Source organism: Malus sylvestris, chromosome 2, assembly GCF_916048215.2.
Source record: "Malus sylvestris chromosome 2, drMalSylv7.2, whole genome shotgun sequence".
Taxonomy (NCBI): domain Eukaryota; kingdom Viridiplantae; phylum Streptophyta; class Magnoliopsida; order Rosales; family Rosaceae; genus Malus; species Malus sylvestris.
In genome coordinates, this window is record NC_062261.1 from 9,199,700 (window position 1) to 9,220,814 (window position 21,115).

General features: G+C 37.3%; 3 protein-coding genes across 8 annotated transcripts; 2 read left to right on the forward strand and 1 right to left on the reverse strand.

Moving 5' to 3' along the window:
- Positions 1 to 854: 854 nt before the first annotated feature.
- On the forward strand, positions 855 to 9,740 carry LOC126600054 (aspartyl protease family protein 1-like). 3 transcript variants are annotated; one of them, XM_050266573.1, is made up of 10 exons: positions 855 to 1,459; positions 7,031 to 7,166; positions 7,720 to 7,955; positions 8,099 to 8,326; positions 8,450 to 8,585; positions 8,673 to 8,749; positions 8,828 to 8,909; positions 8,990 to 9,053; positions 9,270 to 9,341; positions 9,439 to 9,740. In XM_050266573.1, exons 1-10 carry the CDS (start codon positions 1,137 to 1,139, stop codon positions 9,639 to 9,641), a joined length of 1,557 nt encoding a protein of 518 aa, XP_050122530.1. In that variant the 5' UTR covers positions 855 to 1,136; the 3' UTR covers positions 9,642 to 9,740. The 3 variants fall into 3 exon arrangements, with proteins under 3 accessions (XP_050122530.1, XP_050122538.1, XP_050122522.1); XM_050266581.1 differs by lacking the exons at positions 7,031 to 7,166; positions 7,720 to 7,955; positions 8,099 to 8,326; ... (4 more) ...; positions 9,270 to 9,341; positions 9,439 to 9,740 and adding exons at positions 1,684 to 1,819; positions 2,414 to 2,649; positions 2,796 to 3,023; ... (4 more) ...; positions 3,964 to 4,035; positions 4,133 to 4,512 and having other exon boundaries at positions 874 to 1,459; XM_050266565.1 differs by lacking the exon at positions 855 to 1,459 and adding an exon at positions 4,606 to 5,263.
- A 1,361-nt stretch (positions 9,741 to 11,101) lies between these two features.
- LOC126600038 (uncharacterized) lies at positions 11,102 to 16,370 on the forward strand. Of its 3 annotated transcripts, XR_007615340.1 has the most exons (5): positions 11,102 to 11,415; positions 13,057 to 14,700; positions 14,818 to 14,917; positions 14,985 to 15,060; positions 15,144 to 15,291. XR_007615340.1 is itself a non-coding variant. In XM_050266553.1 (4 exons), exons 3-4 carry the CDS (start codon positions 15,051 to 15,053, stop codon positions 16,301 to 16,303), a joined length of 1,170 nt encoding a protein of 389 aa, XP_050122510.1. In that variant the 5' UTR covers positions 11,114 to 11,415; positions 13,057 to 14,917; positions 14,985 to 15,050; the 3' UTR covers positions 16,304 to 16,370. The 3 variants fall into 3 exon arrangements, 1 of the variants encoding a protein (XP_050122510.1); XR_007615339.1 differs by having other exon boundaries at positions 14,818 to 15,060; XM_050266553.1 differs by having other exon boundaries at positions 11,114 to 11,415; positions 13,057 to 14,917; positions 15,144 to 16,370.
- Positions 16,371 to 17,233: 863 nt separating this feature from the next.
- On the reverse strand, positions 17,234 to 20,782 carry LOC126610020 (pre-rRNA-processing protein esf1-like). Of its 2 annotated transcripts, XR_007618347.1 has the most exons (8): positions 20,156 to 20,782; positions 19,976 to 20,050; positions 19,453 to 19,688; positions 19,196 to 19,358; positions 18,857 to 18,982; positions 17,861 to 18,594; positions 17,378 to 17,737; positions 17,234 to 17,314 (listed from the first exon to the last, which is right to left on the reverse strand). XR_007618347.1 is itself a non-coding variant. In XM_050277996.1 (7 exons), the coding sequence occupies exons 1-7, from the start codon at positions 20,660 to 20,662 to the stop codon at positions 17,467 to 17,469; spliced, it is 2,112 nt and encodes a 703-aa protein (XP_050133953.1). In that variant the 5' UTR covers positions 20,663 to 20,782; the 3' UTR covers positions 17,234 to 17,466. The 2 variants fall into 2 exon arrangements, 1 of the variants encoding a protein (XP_050133953.1); XM_050277996.1 differs by having other exon boundaries at positions 17,234 to 17,737.
- Positions 20,783 to 21,115: the final 333 nt, after the last annotated feature.

Here is a 21,115-nt window from a genome sequence, read left to right on the forward strand (position 1 = left end):
ATGATTTCTACACTTATTTACTTTTTTTCGCACACGTGTTAATTTATGTTTCTTTATTTTATTTCGAGTTATCTAATTCGAAAGTAAAAAGTAAAGATTCATAGAGCGAAAAAAAAGGATACGAAAATTATTTCTCATTTTCTATAGTATTTTATCACGTTTTTGTTTATTTAATTCGTTATATCAAATGTATGTCAATACATTTTAGTCAAACAATTTGCAAATTCTCCTAATATTTTTATAGTAAAGACATGCAATATTGTGTTTTTATACTAGAAACATGCACAATCATTTTTTTTAAATGTTAATGACAACTTTCAAAGAGATACAAGTAAATGAAAATTGAAGGAGACTTGCATAAACTCAATGTTAACTCAACAAATATATGCGAAAAAATCGTAACTTCTTTTTTATCTAAGGATATGCTAATCTAATCTAAATTAATGTGAGAAAACTTAAACTTTAATATAGAAAATGGAGAATACTGCTATAATCAATTTGGTTAAGCGTCCCAAATCTACGTAGAAAAGACAAAATCTTGGGTGGTAGAATCTTAGGAGGGAGAGATTTTTCAATGTGCCGGAAACACAGCTGGTACACTGAATGTTATAATACAAATGTTTGAATACTTAACAAAAAAAAAAATTCAACTACTTGTATTAGCGGACCGTATTTCTAGCACATTAGAAAAATTGATCGAAGAGAGAGGTTGTATGCAATTATAAGTAATTAATGCTAGTGAGCAAGTATATTAAATAGAGGTTAACGTTGGATCATGATCCACAATTACAGCAAAAATATGGACATTTACAGCAAATTCTCAACTTTCATCTATCTTCCCAACTTCCCAAAGTTTTCATAATTTTTTATTTTTGGAGAACAAGTTTTCATAATTTGTGTAAAGAATTGGACCCACTTGCCCACGATTTCGTCGGACAGTGATCAAATTTAAACAACCACTCAAGCTTTCCCAGTTTTCCATCTCTCTCTCTCCTCAGCTGCTGACTTTGGTGTGTGAGAAAGCGTCGCCGCCCACCCAATATAAGCCCACTTCATCACATTTCTCCGTTTCTTACTCATGCCTCCCAACCCAATTCGCCAAAACATCTGTTTCTCTCTCTAGAATCGTCTCAGCCATGGCGGCCGGGACTTGCAGAGCTTCTTACGGTTCCTCCGCCGCGCGTCTCTTACTCTCTTTTTTGGTATTGGATTGGGCTTCTCGGACCTGTTTCGGGCTCGGGACGTACGGGTTCGATATCCACCACCGGTTCTCGGATCCCGTCAAGGCAATTCTGGGTTCCGATGAGCTGCCGGAGAAGGGGAGCGCCGAGTACTACGCCGCTATGGCCCACCGAGACCGCTTGATTCGGGGCCGGCATCTCTCCACCGCCGACGATCAAACGACGCCGCTTGCTTTCGAATACGGAAACATCACGTATCGGATTAGTGCGTTTGGCCAGTAAGCACTTTTCTCCTCTCTTTTTTACCTTAAAGTTCATATTTTTTTGGTGTTGAAATTGATGGGGTTTTTGTAATTGTTGAATTTTTCCTGCGTTCCTGAATTTTTACAGAAAACCCATTAATTTGTTTAAATTTTTGCACAAAACCCAGATATTTGTTTCCTTTGAAGAAAATTATACGTAAAGTGTTTGAATTTTTGCTTTTTTGGGGTTGGAATTTCAGTCTGCATTATGCAAATGTATCTGTGGGGACGCCGAGCACATCATATCTTGTGGCATTGGACACAGGCAGCGATTTGCTCTGGTTGCCATGTGATTGCAGCAGCTGCGTCCGCGGCCTCCAGCTCTCGAATGGAGATGTATGTGATCTGAATTATTATGGATTTTGTTTGCCTTTCCTTGATTATACTTATGCAAGATTTTTGAATGAGATGCATTGTTTAGTTCAAAAGTTGGTTGCTTGGTGCTTTTGACTTGTCATTACTTGAGTTGTTCGCGGTTATGTTGGTTTGTGATAATTTCCAGTAGTTTGTGAAATTAGCTCTGGAATAAGTACTAAAACTATCGATTCAAGCATGTAACTTTATCATCGTCTGTGTTGACTGTTGAGTGAATTCAGTACTGCCGTGTCGTCTGTGTTGAGTGAATTCAGTACTGCCGTGTGTCTTTAGGGTTGGTGTTTGATCATGAAGGAATGCAAGTGTATTTGAATTTTAAGTGGGCAACAAAATAGCATCATTTTCTTGAAAGCCTTAGGTTGCATCGTAAATTTGTAGTGTTATTCATCAAAATACTGAGTTGCATCTGGTTTCTAAAACTATCTACCAGGCATAGTTTTAGAAGGGCGGACTAAGATTGCTAGTGCATTTGGTCCCTATGTGGATCAATTGGGAAGATGCTCTTATTGTACTCATTTTGTTGACAATTAACTCTTGAGCTCTTCTATCAACCAGGTAATACAATTTGAAATCTACAGCCCTAATACGTCATCAACGAGCAAAAAGATTTCTTGCAACAACACATTTTGTTCACAACCCCAAAGCTGCGCTTCAGCAAGTAGTGCTTGCAATTACAGGATCGAGTATCTGTCTAATGAAACCTCATCTACTGGGGTCTTGGTAGAGGATGTTTTGCACCTATCTACCGACGATGCTCAACAAAAAGATGTACCTGCACGGATTGCCTTTGGGTGAGTTATTTTCTTCACTGCTTTACCACTAGAAAAATATAGGGTAGTCAATAAAAATTAGTGAGTATGCTGATTATATTATTCCTAAACATGCCAATTTTAATTGGTTAGCGTGCTTGTGATGTTTGTATGCTACTCTACTGCAGTTGTGGTAAGGACCAGACTGGTATATTTTTGGACGGAGCAGCTCCCAATGGTCTATTAGGGCTTGGTATGGAAGATGTATCCATTCCTAGCATTTTAGCAGGACAGGGCCTTGCTTTGAATTCATTTTCCATGTGTTTCGGACTTGACGGAATTGGGAGAATCAGATTTGGTGATAATGGAAGCCAAGGCCAAGCAGAAACACCGTTCAATCATGATAGCCAATCATAGTAAGTGCTCCCCCTAAATATCCATATGCTGATGTCAATTTTACTAGTTTTGCAAGTTAACTTCTTCAGTCTTTAATATCATCCCAGTTGTCCTAATCTTTTCTTGTTCGAACGTGTTACCAGTCCAACTTACAACATTACTATCACTCAAATAGCCATCGGAAAAAGTGTTACCGATCTCGAATTCTATGCAATTTTTGACTCTGGTAGCTCATTTACATACCTAAACGATCCAGCTTACACGCAGATTACTGAGAGTGTGAGTACTTCAGATTTGGTTTTTCATATTATTACCTTTTGTATCTTCTTTATTGTATAGTCTTTGTAACTATTTGTCATTTTTCAGTTCAACTCTGTGCTTAAAAATAGTCGGCATCCAAAGGATTCAGATATTCCTTTTGAATATTGTTATGACATAAGGTAAATTCTATCAGAATACTAAACCTTGTATCAGTTCTCTTTCTGAGCCTTCAGGCACTGACTTAACTTCGTTTGCAGTCCAAATCAATCGGTGAACTTGACAATGAAAGGTGGAAAGCAGTATTCTCTCCTCGATCCACTGGTACCCGTGTCCAATTCGGTAAGTTACCACTTTTAGTATTTCTTATATATCCTGCTCCTACACCATGCCATGCTAAACCTTGCTATTCCAATCTCCAGGATGAATCCACAGGGTTCTATTGCCTGGGCGTCGTCAAAAGTGGAGATGTTAATATCATCGGACGTGAGTATCTCTTTCTAAATATCTTTCATTATCTTGCTGCAAAAGTTTTCATACGCTTGATGTCTACGCAGATCATGTAATAGTTGATTTTAAAATCAGATTCATAAAACCATCGTAACAAATGGTTAAGGCCCTCGTACGGCCTTAACCATCACTGGCATTCAAATGAATTTGTACATGTTCAATGTTGCTTACAATGTGGATCTATTCCTGCAGAAAACTTCATGACGGGTTATCGCGTAATTTTTGACCGTGAGAAGATGGTATTGGGTTGGAAGGAATCCAACTGTGAGTCTTAATTCCATCATTGCAAATCAAACTTCGGCAAAACATTTTTCTCGTGATTCCTTTTTCAGTGACAATGGCGTGACATTTTTCTTTTCAGGTTACAACGATGAGGAAACCGTCACTTTTCCCATCATCCCATCGAAATCTCCGACGGCCTCCCCCCGGAGCCTCAACCCGGAGGCCGCATCAGGGAGTACCAACAAATCTAGCATACCGGGATCAAATCATTCACCAAAATTGAAGAACTCTTTCACGACTGCAATCACCATTCTTCTTTTTGTATTTCTCGCTACTGTGTGATTATTTTTCGCCTTTCTGTAATATATCTAAAACCGTGAGGCATTTTGTTTTGGAGGTAGAATTTACACGGCGATTTTTGGTATATTATTCGTAGTTATAGCGACATGTCTTTGTACATATGATTTTTGTTATGACTACTGACCACAGACCGCAGATAATAAACATCTTTTTTTTTTTTTTTTGGTTACAATAATAAATAGTTTTTGGTCTTTGGTTTATTCTTTGAAATCGAGATCCTTTTCAGATCTTGCAGTTCAGAGCCGATTGAATGAGAAATTTGAATCACTCATTTTAAATCCACGCCCTTCGTTATTTTACCCCGCTGGTTCCCTCATAGAAACCGAGGGTTCAGATCTCTTACCTTTTTTTGAACGGTTCGGAATCGGATTACTTAGTCCGCCAACTCCGAAACTTCCACAACAACGCAAGCTTTCCCAGTTTTCCATCTCTCTCTCTCTCTCTCTTCCCGCAGCTGCTGACTTGACTTGGGTCTGTGAGAACGCGTCGCTATAAAACCCGTTTCATCACATTTCTCTGTTTTTCACTCATGCCTCCCAACCCAATTCACCAAAACATCTGTTTCTCTCTCTAGAATCGTCTCAGCCATGGCGGCCTGGACTTGCAGAGCTTCTTACAGTTCCTCCGCCGTGCGTCTCTTATTGTCTGTTATAGTATTGGGCTGGGCTTCTCGGACCTGTTTCGGACTCGGGTCGTACGGGTTCGATATCCACCACCGGTTCTCGAATCCCGTCAAGGCAATTCTGGGTTCCGATGAGCTGCCGGATAAGGGTAGTGCTCAGTACTACGCTGCTATGGCCCACCGGGACCGATTGATTCGGGGCCGCCATCTCTCCACCGCAGACGATCAAACGACGCCGCTTGCTTTCGAATACGGAAACATCACTTACCGGATTAGTGCTTTTGGATAGTAAGCACTTTTCTCCTCTCTTTTTTACCTTAAATTTTTTTATTTTTTTATTTTTTATTTTTAGCAATGTTTTCTTAACTTTAATTGGTTGCAATTAGGGATGGGTAAATTCCCATTAGTTATAGGTAATCGTTAAGATAAATTAACGGTTAAGCTTATGAAATTTAAATGAACGGTTATAAGTGTTACTCGCGGTTATACACGAGTACCCATTAAACCATTTATTTTAATATATGTAAAACTAAAAAAAATAAAAAATTAGTTTCTAACTAAATTTAGTATCCTGAGACATATTTGGTTATAAAGTGCCATATATATATATATATATATATATAACACGCCTCACTTGATAGAAAAATATAGTTGATAGAATGGGTTAATGTTTAATATATGTGATTGAATATGCTAAAACATTAGAATGTTCGACAATTTTGTTTTGGAGTCTTTTGGAGCTTTGGCAAATTCAAGATAATGATTACCTTAAGTTTTTAAAAACATGTTATTGTCGACTGATGCATATATATATATATATATATATATATATATATATTTAATTGACCTCAAGTTTTCAATAAGTATTTGACCCAAAAATTAGAAATCAATTAAATGACTTAGATCAATAAACATATGTTTCTAAATAAAAATCCAAATATTTATCAAATTAGCTTATTAGCAGACTAATGTGTACTTATGTATACAAGAATATTAATTAACCTACAACCATGTATGATTCTTGTAATAGATTGACCGTCAAATAATTGGGAGACATCGCATATATTCATAAATAATATTACCGTTAATATAAAAATTCATGTTAAATGTATTTATAACAGTATTTAATTGTTAGAAAAAGAAAATTATAACAAATTTTTTTTTAATTTTCAAGTTGTTAAAAAAATAGGTAGACAGGTGAAAAAAGAGAGTAAACAAGTTAAAAATGGGTAAACGGGTAAGTGGTTATGGTTAAATGGGTATGCGATTATGGGTAAATGAGCATGCAGTTATGAGTATGGTTAAACGGTTATGGGTATGGGTATACCCGTTTATGTAAATACCTAACGGGTAAACGGTTATGCGGGTAAAAGTTTAAACGGTTATGGGTAAATAACCGCGGTTACTTGCCCGGCATAACCGTTGCCCATTCCTAGTTGCAATATACCTTCAATTAAAAATCCATTATTATTGGTTCCTCAACTTATCAAAACGTACAGCTATGGTCTCTCAACTAAAAATTTATTATCATTGGTCCCTCAACTTTAATACAAATGAAGAAATGGTCCCCCAACTTTAACCTGATTATAGCAATAGTCTTTCTAACGTAACTCATTTTGACAAAATTCTAACGAAGTTGACGAAAATGACCATAACTACATGTTTTGATGAGTTTGAGGGACCCCAATTGTAGCAATGACCCTCCCAACATAACTTATTTGGAGAAAATTCTAACGAAGTTAACAAAAAAGACCATAGCTACACATTTTGATGAGTTGACGGACCAATAGTAATAAATTTTTAGTTGAGAGACCATTACTCAAATTTGATTAAAATTGAAGGAGCATTGCTATAATTTACTCTGTTTTTTTTGTGTTGAAATTGATGGGTTTTTTTTTAATTGTTGAATTTTCCAACGGTCCCGAATTTATTTTATTTTTTCTGAAAAAACCCATTAATTTGTTTAAATTTTTGCACAAAACCCAGATATTTGTTTCCTTAGAAGAAAATTATACATAAAGTGTTTGAATTTTTGCTTTTTTGTTGGAATTTCAGTCTGCATTATGCAAATGTATCTGTGGGGACGCCGAGCGCATCATATCTTGTGGCATTGGACACGAGCATCAATATGCTGTGGTTGCCATGTGATTGCAGCAACTGCGTCCGCGGCTTCAAGACCTCGAATGGACATGTATGTGATCTGAATTATTATGGATTTTGTTTGCCTTTTCTTGATTATACTTATACAAGATTTTTGAATGAGATGCATTGTTTAGTTCAAAAGTTGGTTGCTTGGAGTTTTTGACTTGTCATCACTTGAGTTGTTCGCGGTTATGTTGGTTTGTGATAATTTCCAGTAGTTTGTGAAATTTGCTCTGGAATAAGTACTAAAACTATCGATTCAAGCATGCAACTTTATCATCGTCTGTGTTGAGTGAATTCAGTACTGCCGTGCGTCTTTAGGGTAGGTAAACATCATGAAGGAATGCAAGTGTACTTGAATTTTAAGTGGGCAACAAAATAGCATCGTTTTCTCGAAAGTCTCATGTTGCATCATAAATTTGTAGTGTTATTCATCAAAATACTGAGTTGCATCTGGTTTCTAAAACTATCAACCAGGCATAGTTTCAGAAGGACGGACTAAGATTGCTAGTGCATTTGGTCCCTATGTGGATCAATTGGGAAGATGCTCTTAGGGTACTCATTTTGTTGACAATTAACTCCTGAGCTCTTCTATCAACCAGGTAGTAAAATTTAAAATCTACAGCCCTAATACATCATCAACGAGCGAACAGATTTATTGCAACAGCACATTTTGTTCACAACCCCAACGCTGCACTTCAGCAAGTAGTGCTTGCAAGTACAGGATCAAGTATCGGTCAAATAAAACCTCATCTACTGGGGTCTTGGTAGAGGATCTTTTGCACCTATCTACCGACGATGCTCAACAAAAAGATGTACCTGCACGGATTCCCTTTGGGTGAGTTATTTTCTTCACTACTTTACCACTAGAAAAATAAAGGGTAGTCAACAAAAATTAGTGAGCATGCTGATTATATATTCCCAAACATGCCAATTTTAATTGGTTAGTGCGCTTGTGATGTTTGTATGCCTCTATTGCAGTTGTGGTAAGGACCAGACTGGTATATTTTTGGAAGGTACAGCTCCCAATGGTCTATTAGGGCTTGGTATGGGTGATGTATCCATCCCTAGCATTTTGGCAGGACAGGGCCTTGCTTTGAATTCTTTTTCCATGTGTTTCGGACTTGACGGAATTGGGAGAATCAGATTTGGTGATAATGGAAGCCAAGGCCAAGCAGAAACACCATTCAATCGTGAAAGCCATTCATCGTAAGTGCTCCCCCTAAATATCCATATGCTGATGTCAAGTTTACTAGTTTTGCAAGTTAACTCCTTCAGTCTTTAATATCATCCCAGTTGTACTAATCTTTTCTTGTTCGAATGTGTTACCAGTCCAACTTACAACATTACCATCACTCAAATAGCCATCGGAAAAAGTGTTACCGATCTCGAATTCTATGCAATTTTTGACTCTGGTAGCTCATTTACATACCTAAACGATCCAGCTTACACGCAGATTACTGAGAGTGTGAGTACTTCAGATTCGGTTTTTCATAATATTACCTTTTGTATCTTCTTTGTTGTGTAGTCGTTGTAACTATTTGTCATTTTTCAGTTCAACTCCGTGCTTAAAAATAGTCGGCGTCCAAAGAATTCAGATATTCCTTTTGAATATTGTTATTATGACATAAGGTAAATTCTGTCAGAACACAAATCTATATCAGTTTTCTCTTTCTGAGCCTTCAGGCACTGACTTAACTTCGTGTGCAGTACAAATCAAACGGTGAACTTGACAATGAAAGGTGGAAAGCAGTATTCTCTCCTCGATCCACTAGTAACCGTGCCCAATTGGGTACGTTACCACTTTTAGTATTTCTTATATATCCTGCTCCTACACCAAGTCATGCTAAACCTTACAATTCCAATCTCCAGGATCAATCCACAGGGTTCTATTGCCTGGGCGTCGTCAAAAGTGGAGATGTTAATATCATCGGACGTGAGTATCTCTTTCTAAATATCTTTCATTATCTTGCTGCAAAAATTTTCATACGCTTGATGTCTACGCAGATCATGTAATAGTTGATTTTAAAATCAGATTCATAAAACCATCGTAACAAATGGTTAAGGCCCTCGTACCGCCTTAACCATCACTGGCATTCAAATGAATTTGTACATGTTCAATGCTGCTTACAATGTGGATCTGTTCCTGCAGAAAACTTCATGACGGGTTATCGCGTAATTTTTGACCGTGAGAAGATGGTATTGGGTTGGAAGGAATCCAACTGTGAGTCTTAATTCCACCATTGCAAATCAAACTTCGGCAGAACATTTTTTCTCGTGATTCTTTTTCAGTGACAATAGAGTGACATTTTTCTTTTCAGGTTACAACGATGAGGAAACCGTCACTTTTCCCATCATCCCATCGAAATCTCCGACTGCCTCCCCCCGGAGCCTCAACCCGGAGGCCACATCGGGGAGTCCCAACACATCCAGCATACCGGGATCAAATCATTCACCAAAATTGAAGAACTCTTTCACGACTGCAATCACCATTCTTCTTTTTGTATTTCTCGCTGTTGTGTGATTATTTTTTGCCATTCTGTAATATATCTAAAACTGTGAGGCATTTTGTTTTGGAGATAGAATTTACACGGCGATTTTTGGCATATTATTCGTAGTTATAGCCACAGATTTAAATATCGATATTATCGGCGATATTTCGCCGATAATATCGATTTTTTGGGTCGGCGATATTTAAATCGGTTTCCGTGGGGTTTTCGGCCAAATATCGCGATATTATCGATAATATCGCGATATTTTGGAAATATCGAGAAATGTCGGCAATACAATGCAATCGGACTCCGATTTCGTCCCAAAAACGCCGGAGAAGAACGCCGGAGATGGTGTGCCTGTTCTCGAGCCCATTTCGTCCCAAAAACCTTGCAAAAACACGAAATTTAACTTAAATTTCACATATAAGCCTCAAATTTCACGCATGCATCAACGATTCAACACATCTAAGTTAGGGTTTCAACGCATGCATCAACGATTCAACACATCTAAGTTAGGGTTTCAATGGAATCTTACCTGAGACGACTGAGCCATGTTCGACTTCGGCAGACCCACGATCAACGGCAGCGAAGGATCGAGAGAGTGGGAGAAGGGGGAGATCTGTGTGTGTGTGGGTCGAATGGAGAAGGGGGAGAAGAGAGAAGGATCGAGGGCAGAGAAGAAGAGAGTGGGTGTGGGTCGAATGGAGAAGGGGGAGAAGAGAGAAGGATCGAGGGCAGGAAGAAGAGAGAAGGATCGAGGGCAGAGAAGAAGAGAGTGGGTGTGGGTCGAATGGAGAAGGGGGAGAAGAGAGAAGGATCGAGCGCAAGATCGAGGGCAGGAAGAAGAGAGAAGGATCGAGGGCAGAGAAGAAGAGAGTGGGTGTGGGTCGAAGGGGGAGATATGTGTGTGGGTGTGGGTCGAATGGAGAAGGGGGAGAAGAGAGGTCCGGCGCGACTCAGAGAAGATGAGAGAAGGATCGAGAATGAGAGAGAGAGAGAGAGAGAGAGAGGGGTATGCGTGTGTGATATGTGTGCGTGTGTTGTGTGCGTGTGTGATGGCACGTTTGTGTGCGTGTGTGCCTATGTGATTGAGTGACCCATCTGACTCACCTCATGAATTATTCAATCACTTTTTACATTTGTAGACAATGGACAACGAATAATAGCATGTCTGTGTGTGTGCCTCTGTGGTTGATTGACCCCATCTGACTCACCTCACTAATTTTTCAATCACTTTTTACAATTGCAGACAATGAACAACGAATATTAGAACTTTAATAATGAAACCGTGTATCACTGTGAGTCTGTGATATGCTTTCACAGGCAAAACCATGTTCCACTCTCTGTTATATACTTATATTCCCTCAGAGGATGTGCAAAACCTTATGAGAGTTAGAGTATCAGAGGCATTCCCTTAGAGCAATTTCGTTTATTCTTCTTCCCTTACCATTTTCAAAGTCATTCCAGATCCATTCCAAAGCTTGAACACAAAGGGTCCATATTTAAGGTAAGTTTACAAATTTATATTTATATTATTGTAATGTATACAACAACAAATAAATTTGTATGGACTCGTATGTTAATTTTTTTAACTAATTAATACTTGCATGTTAATTTTTGTAGGTAATTAAGTAATGTTAACAATTACATGTTAATTTTTTTTAAGTAATTAAGTAATGTTGTATAATTATTCCCTAGGATTATTTTAATGTGTTTAATGTTATTTATTATTTTATTTCCCTTACCATTTTCAAAGCCATTCCAGATCTATTCCAAAGCTTGAACACAAAGGGTTCCATATTTAAGGTAAGTTTACAAACTTATATTTATATTATTGTAATTTATACAATAACAAATAAATTGGATTATTGTTAAATTGGAGTATTAATCATTAAATTGGATTATTCATTAAATTGGCTTATTATCAAATTGGACTATTCATTAAATTGGATTATTATTAAATTGGATTATTATAAAATTGGATTATTATTCATCACTATGTTTTATATTAGGATTAATTTTTTTTCAATTTGGATTATTATTCATTAATATTAGGTTTTTTATTATTCATTCATATTAAGTTAAGACCAAAAAAATAAAATAAAAAGTAAAATAGAACATGGGGATCTCAGTTGCATGTTTGTGAATTTAATATGAAATATATTAGTTAGCTTGGTCGGAGGTTAGATTAGAAAGCATGTGTACAACTTTTTATTAAGCCCTTCCTAACTTATATTTATATTTAGATTATTCATTAAATTAGATTATTATTCATCACTATGTTTTATATTAGGATTTTTTTTTATCAAATTGGATTATTATTCATTAATATTAGGTTTTTTATTATTCTCAAATTGGATTATTCATTAAATTGGATTATTATCAAATTGGATTATTCATTATATTAGATTATTATTCATCACTATGTTTTATATTAGGATTAATTTTTTTTATCAAATTGGATTATTATTCATTAATATTAGGTTTTTTTTATGGAGTAATTAGGTTTTCATCCTTATTTTTACTACTCTATTGATTAAAACCTTATTACTTTTCAATTTTTGATCAAGGTCCTTTGTATTAATAATATCATTAATTATTTCAATAATAAAATATTTTTTATTTCTAAATATATTCATTTAATATTAAAAATATTACAATTAGTATATTTATATTTATGGCTAAATTTTTTATCATATATTTTTATTTTTAGTTTGTACCCATTTTTAATTTGCAACCCTTTTTTAATTTGTACCAATTTTCCTTTCAGTTTTAATTTGTACCCATATATTAATTTCTTTTTGTGCCCATATTTTTTAAAGTTTTATTTGTATTGTACCCATATTTTTTTATTTATTTGTACCCATTTTTATTTTTGCTAAATGTACCCATTTTGAAGAATGTATCCATGTTTTGATACAATAATTTTTTGGTTATTTTTTATGAATGTACCCATGTTTACACACACACACAATAGTATATTTATATTTTAATATTTTTAATCCCACAAATTATGGTTTTTTATTTAAAATCTCATTACTATAAACAACTATAAATTTTAATTTTTAATTTAAAAAATATAGTAACGTACATAGAAATAAATTATCAATTAATTTCAGGGACTTGGATCAAAAATTGAAAACCAACAAGGTTTCAGTCAAAGACTATTCATAACTAGGGACCGCATCCAAAGTCTCCCTTTTTTTATTCTCAAATTGGAATATTATTCATCACTATGTTTTATATTAGGATTATTTTTTTATCAATTTGGATTATTATTCATTAATATTAGGTTTTTTATTATTATTATCAAATTGGATTATTCATTAAATTTGATTATTATCAAATTGGATTATTATCAAATTGGATTATTATTCATCAGTGATTATTTTTTTATCAAATTGGATTATTATTCATTAATATTAGGTTTTATCAAATTAAATGTAGGTACGTTTAAGATGTCTAGTGGAGCTAGTAAACGTGATCCAGCTTGGGAACATGGTGACCCAATAGACGGAAACAAACATGGCACAATTTGCAAATATTGTGGTCGGGTAATGAAGAGTGGTGGAGTGACACGACTTAAGTACCATCTTAGTGGATTAGATCCATCAAAAAATGTCCAACGATGCGATAATGTCCCCCCAGAAGTGAAGGCATTCATCAGCACATTATTAAAAAATAAAAAACAGCAAAAGGAAAAGATGACACAAGGAATGGAAAATATTCGAGCTGGGCTACGGGGAGAAGTCTATGGCCAAGCGGTTGACAGTGATGATGATGACGATGAGGACGAATGTGATGATGACATGGGACCTGAAGAACGACGCAGTTTGAAACAAGCATTACGTGCCTCCAAACAGTCAGCATGGGAAAGAGAACACCTTCATAAAATTCCTAATAGGGGACAAGGTTCCGGGACAAGTTGTGGTGCACAAATGAGACGGGGAGGCAGTCTTAGAGAATCACAACCAACACCACCAATAGCCCCAAGTTTATATAAGTCATCCAACACACGTCAAAAGAGTGTTTGGAGTTATTTCAATGGAGGTAATGTGAAGGAGGGAATGGGGCGTCTAATTAGCAAGTTATTTATCTATGAAAATGTCCCTGCTGCGAAGGCTTCATCACATCATTTCAAAAATATGGTAGTGGGATGTCAACAGGCCGGTGTTGGAGTACAACCTCCCACTCCCTATGAGATAAGAAACAAATATTTGGATATGGAGTATAAAGACATTGGCGAGTATGTTAACAAGTTGAGGTCAAAGTGGGAAACTAATGGTTGCACAATCATGTGTGACGGATGGACCGGCCCGACCAGATTATCTATCATCAACTTCATGGTATACTCCAAGGGCAAGACAATTTTTTTGAAGTCTGTTGATGCTTCAGACCATATAAAGAATTACAAGTATATTTACAAATTATTGAGGGATGTAATCATGGAGGTGGGAGAGCATAATGTTGTCCAAGTCGTGACCGACAACGGTTCTGCATTTGTCAAAGCTGGAAAAAAGTTAATGAAGCATCATAATGTGTTTTGGACATCATGTGCAGCACATTGTATTGATCTTATGTTTGAGGCAATGGGGAAGAGAGAGAATGTTGCTACTGTGGTCAAAAGAGCTAGAACGATCACTAATTATATTTACAATCACGGTTGGTTGTTGGCAAAGATGCGTGAATTTTGCAGAGGAGAAATTATTCGTCCAGCTACCACTCGATTCGCCACCAACTATATTGCATTAAACAACCTACTCAAGAAGAAAGCAGGGTTGAAGCAACTATTCACCAGTGATGATTGGGCCAACCACAATTTTAGCCGCTCAAATACAGGTCGTTTGGTGGAAAGTATAGTGCTTGATCATGCTTTTTGGAGTCAAACAGAACATGTGTGTCAAGTGTTTGAACCTCTTTACAAAGTTTTACGGATCGTTGACACAGAAGTGTATCCTACTATGGGGGCTGTATATGAGTTGATGCGTGTAGTGAAGGATGAATTGGAAAGAAAACATGGTGCAAGGTGGGTCGTAAAAATAATTGAAGACCGATGGTATAAAACATTATACCACGATTTGCATGCAGCAGGTATAAATTATGTCATAATTTGCAATTCATTTCTTTAGTTGCATAAGTATTATTTATCTTATTAGAGTATGTGTTTCTTTGAACAACATATTATTTGAATCCCCGATACCAATACAGACCCGGTGTTGGAGATGATGGTACCCTTATACGTGCTGTACATAATGTATACTCTAAATTAGACCCTGCATCACCAGCAGTTGGCCAATTTGGAAATGAGGTACACAATTACTTAAATTATAATAATTACTTTGTTGGATTAAACTAACACAATTTATTGTATTCAGCTAACATGGTTTAAAGATGCAAGAAGAACATTTGGAGAACCAACATCAGTTGCTGCTCGAACAAATATGTCTCCTAGTGAGTATAAACATATTTCACTATAAGTTTATAATAGAATTTGTTGGAGTTATTAGGCTTATCAACATTATTTTTCATTGTAGCTGAATGGTGGATCATGTATGGGACCGATGCACCAACTGTGAGAAAGTTAGCAATAAAAGTATTATCACAAACAGCTTCCTCATCAGCTTGTGAAAGAAATTGGAGCACATTTGCACTCATCCATACAAAGCAAAGAAATAAGTTGGCTCATAGTAGCTTGGAAAAATTAGTTTATTGCTACTACAACATGAAGCTTCAAATTCGAGATAAGGAAGCAGAAATCGATCATGTCGACCGTGGTGACCCACTAGATGTGTTTGATATTGTTGGTGAAGATGATGATACGGAGGGTAACCAACTTTTTCAATGGATTAGACCTCTTCATTTAGATGATGATGAAGGCAACCCAGCTCCCAGAGTTGCTGAAGAAGCACGTAATGAAGGGATAAATGTAGAAAGAGTATTAGAGGAGGAGGTGGGATCTAGCAGCGCTGACTCTTTCGAAGAACTTTTGCACCCAATGCCAAGCAACACTGGAATTCCACCTTTTTCCAATCCTACACAACCACAACATCGTGCTGATACTAATGATAGCTCTAGTACAAGATCAGGAGACTCACCTACCACAGGAGGTGGGAATGATGAAGGAAATAGTGGAGCTGGAGGTAGTGGAGCTGGAGGTAGTGGTGGTGGATATGGAAACTATTATGGACCACCACCTCCCGGATATATGAGCCCCTTCACTGGTGAGGCAAACTTCACGCATGCAATACAAGATGATGACCATGGCAGTAGGCGGGCAGGACCAGGAATTGGTGCCATAGGGAAGGACTATACTCGCAGAGAAAGAGGCAAAGGGATTTTGTCAAGTCAAGAAGATGACTCGTTATCTAGAACTTCAGACTCTTTTGGATTGGGAAGTAGTAACTATGGTTATACTCATAACCAACCATTTCCCTACCCTTCATATCCCATTCCTGTTGGGATGGAATCGAGCGACTCATGGAATCAATCCCAGCCTCAATCTTCAAATGATTTTTCTTATGGACAACCTCAACCAATCTCGGATCCATATGGGTGGCATATTAACAATTACATGCAAAACTATTTTGGGGATTTATCATTTGATAACTACTCTTCACAATACACTCATTCTACACATAGAGATGATGAAGATAGTGACAAATTTGAACCTCATAGGAACTCTATGTGGTACTAAAGTGTAAAATATTGTACTAATTCATTATATATAAATGATTATGGTGTGTTTAGACTTCTTTCATTAATTACTACATATTTTCTACACTCATAATATTTGTCAGATCGCTATATAATCAACTTGATAATGTTAAATTCATCATGCAATGCATTTCCTTCCAATTTTTTGTGATAAACTAATAGATAATTGACTAAATAAACATCCTACAAAGTTTCAATACAAATTTCCAAGTTTTTCTTACAATTTCCGTGGTTTCCATGTAATTTTTATCGATATCGATATTTTACCGATATTTCCATCGATATTTCCGTGTTTTCGGACTACCGATATTTCCGATATCACCGATATTTTCTTCCTTGGTTATAGCAACATGGCTTTGTACATATGATTTTAGTTAACTTATGACTACTGACCACAGACCACAGATAATAAACATTTTTTTTTGTTACAATAATAAATAATTTTTAGTTTTTGGTTTATTCTTTGGAATCGAGACCCTTTCTAGATCTTTCATTCCAGAGCCGATTGATTGAGAAATTTAGATCACTCATTTTAAATCCACGCCCTTCGTTATTTCACCCTGTTTGTTCCCTCATAGAAACCGAGGGTTCAGATCTCTCGCCTTTTCTTGAACAGTTTGGAATCGGATTACTTAGTCCGCCAACTCCGAACTGCGAGGTCCGGAGTTGATCTGAACTCATTTCTTTGTTCTAATCATTTTCCGGAGATCTCAAGTGCTAACTTGTTACTTAAAATCGTGCTAACCACTCATTTTGATTCACTTCACAATTATCAATTTCAAAAATTCATCTCAAGTGAAAGTCATAACGAAAAGCATTCCGATTGAACGAATTTTTGTAAACATTCTCTTTCAAGTTTCGGTAATACGAAAAACAATCAGTTCAAATCATGAAATATTGTAAAACAAGATCAAAAAGTGGTTCACATCGTATTAAATTACTAACTGATTAGCACCCGATGACAAAAATAAGGGTCACGCCAAAAATAAAACTCGAACATTTTCTCATTTTTACTTTCCAAATAACAATTTTCCGACCCAAAAAAAGAATCGACAACAATATAACCAACTGCAGCTTAACTATCAGGGAGTTGACGAAGACGTCGAACGGACTTATCTGAATTTAGCAATGCTTTCATTTTTGTTAACCTTTGGTCCTTTTCTGTTTCTTCGCCGGATGAGCCAAGCTTGGGTCCTCCTGCTTATCTTTCTTTTCCTTCTTCCCTTTGGACTGCAAATTTTCTTCTTTCTTTGGCATCTTACCTTGTAAGGGCTGGGCTTTCATCTTGATCGATTTTATTAACGATGATTTCTCCATCTTTGACGGTGAAACATCGGATTTCACTTCCTTTTCTGGCACTTCTCGGTCTGCCTTTGACTGTCTCAGTGCTACCTGCCGAGCATAAGCGGCACTCCTGCAAACACCAAACCACAAATACATATAACTAAAACAGTTGCGGCCGATTAATTAAGTGGCACATATTAGGGCATATATTCGAACCACCTTCTGATAACAAGTAAAAACTCGAGGGAGATACCTTTTGAACTGCGGATCTGTCGGATCCAGAGCAAAGCGAGATGAGGTGAAGAGTGCCGAAAACCGTGGATCTTCGAAATCAGCGGTTGGTATTTTGTCCTCTTCTAGAGCCTCTTTACCCTTCTTTCCCTTGGTCTTTTTACGTTTCAAATTGTAGCCCTTAGGCCCTGCATCTGCTCCGTTGTCATCAGCAAGTAATAGCTCGAGCTCATTTCTGCTTGCTTCTGCTTCCTTATCATCTAGCTGTTGCTTTTTATCTTTTTTACTTTTACCTTGAGATCCTTTTTTAGTTTTTTCGACTGAAGGCTCTTCCATAAAGAAATCATCTGGTCCATCTGCTGCCTCATGATCACTGTCACTACTCTCATCCTCTGATGAGTCCTTCGATTTATTTTTCCTATTCTTCCTTTTCTCACGTCTTTTTCTGAGATAGGACTCCCAAACTGTTTCTGATCCCTTATCTTTCTTTTCTAGGATGCGCTTGCTTATATCCTCTAAGCCAGTATTAAAAGTGATCTCCATATCCTGGTCATTGTCTTCACCGTCTCCTTCTGATGCATCTTCATCTCCTTCTCCTCCTTCTCCATCTCCATCTCCAGACAGGAGTAAAGCACGGTACATATCTCGTTTTTTACTCTTTTTATCAGTCTTGTCCTCTGCAGCATCATCATTCTCCTCCTCATCACTTTCACTCTCATCAGAAGCCAAATACTCCTTCAGTTCCAATTCAGAAAGCTACAAGTAAACCAACGTCAGATTAGCTAGAAGCAAGCTGTACAAGAAGAAGTTGTGTTTGTTTTTAACATAAGTTTATAGCTGATAGTTTTCAGTTGCCCTTTCCATCTACCTCGTGATTTCTATTGTTTATTCAGATCAGGGTGACAGAATGCCCATTCAATCCTCAATAATGAAAGATATGAATGCATAGTGCTAGATATGAACTCTATTATTAACAAATAAAATGCAAGTAATGTTCACTTAGATAAAATTCCCCTACCTGATCATCAGTGAATTTCCGTTTCAAGGTCTTGCGTCCAGGCTCATCCTCATCCCAAGAAATATCAATTTTACTATGTTGCAGAGCTTGAGTCTGGAAATCCAAACCCCCGTAGCTTGCAGGTACCTGAAAGCCAAAGACTTCACAATCACTCCTCCATTTACGAGAAAATTCATTTTATTTCCTTTTTGTTTCACATTCACCTCTCCCAGACCCTGCGTAAAGCGGGAGCCTTGTGCACTGGGTACGACCTTTTTTTTGTTTCACATTCCATAAAAGAAGCATAAAAATACACGATTTGCTCTCTAAAACTTATAAATGACTGGTTGAAACATATACCTCTGTCGCCACATCACGGGGTGGGTGTTTAAACTCCATCGAGTCAGGGATGAACCTTAAATCAAGTTTATTCGATGATCTTTCAAACTCAACTCCATCACAATTTTTGTACAGGTAATCCGCTGTGGCAATTGAGTCACATTCAACAACAGCAAAATAATACCTGGAAATAAAGTTACACCCACAATTGATAAATGAAAATATACTTTAGAGACAAAAGATAAAATCATTATCACAAAATAACAACAATTAACCACCTTAGCCTGCTTTTCTCATAAGCCCGCATTTTCTGAGCAATAAGCTCCTCATCATCATCGTCGGCGTCATCATCTTCATCACTTTTCTCATTTTCGTCATCAAATAAGCCAACAGGACCATGAAGTTCTTCCTCTTTCATACGCTGGAGTCCAAACTCAGACGGATAGACAGTTACAGACTTCATTTCTCCACCTTTCGGAAGAAATGACCTCAACACTGCATACAAGTCAACAGCCTACACGAAACACAATGGAACTCTCAGTTACTGATAAATCCCTACAAAAGGAGCTTATAGACAAATTAACAGTCCGAAACTCCAAATGCTCTCTCGAACATCTAATACAAAGTATGCAGTCCAAAAATTACACTATTTTACGAGAATAAACTTACTGCTCAAATTTCAACGAGAAATCACACGATCTCCGGACCCAATGGCACAAAGATAAAAAAAAAATTTGCTTTTACAATGTGTCACTAAATTAAGTGTAGAATGAATTCAATCATGAGCTTGAAAAGGCATACCTTCACATGCCTCCAATCCAGATTAACAATTGCAAGTCTGTGAGTCTCCTTCTCAATTTCCGCTATATCTTCCGCCTGCTCGTAAATTTAATCAATTAACCAAAATGTAGCAACATTTTCTTCCAAATTACGATTAATTAAGCTTATATTATACTCACAAAAGCAATTAATAAAAATTACCTCAATTCCAGGCGCGCCGTCCTCCAAAACAACCTCCTCATCTTCATATCCGTCATCGGTGTCGGTATCTGTATCCGTCGCCGTCTCCGAGCCACCACTGGCCACGTCGTCTTCCGATTCCTCCACCTCCTCACTCTCTTCCTCCTCCTCTTCCTTTTCCTTTTCCTCTTTCGATTTGGCCTTATCCTCCTCTTCCACTTTGGACTTGACCTTATCTCCGTCGTCGTCCTCCTCCATCCTGTAGTACTGCCGCAGCGAGTTGCCCTCCTCGAGCTTCTTCGGCTTGCCTCGCTTGTCCAGCGGCGCCGACGACGAGCTGAATCGCTTGTCCGTGAACATCCGGTCGAACCGCGAGTCGATCTCGACTTTCGCCTTGTGCTTGGGAACGTTCTGGAACCTTGGGTCCCAGTGCACGGACGAAAACCGAGGATCGGCGATGATGTTCTCATCGTCGCCCTTGGATTCTTTGAGCTTGTTCTTTATCTTGTTTTTCTTGTTCTTCCCCATGGTGGCGGCGTAGGCGGTTGTTGCTTTGCGGTTGAAGGTGGCGCGGGTCACGGCGGGTATGGGATGTCAGTGGCGGTCTGATTCGGGGCTTAAGCTTTAAAGTTCCTCCTCCTCCTAGGGTTTAAGTTAAACAAAAAAAAAAAGGGGTAAGATAAAAGGAATATTCAGTAGAATTGTGGTGGACTACGATGAGGCCCACTGGAAATTGAAAGCCCAACTTGAAATTCAACTTAAAGTCCAAGTTGTATGATGGTCCTCTTCAATAATTTGGGCTTTTAGTCTATCTCAACCCAAATTTGAGAAGCTAGGCCGTATCATCGCAAATCCAGAGTTTTTTATGTCACGTGACGGGGTTGAGTTTTAAAATTTTCAAATTGAGGCAAGTTAGAGTGTGATATGTACGTGTTGTACAGGTTAGCCTATATCGTTATTATCTAGACGGATGTTAAAAGT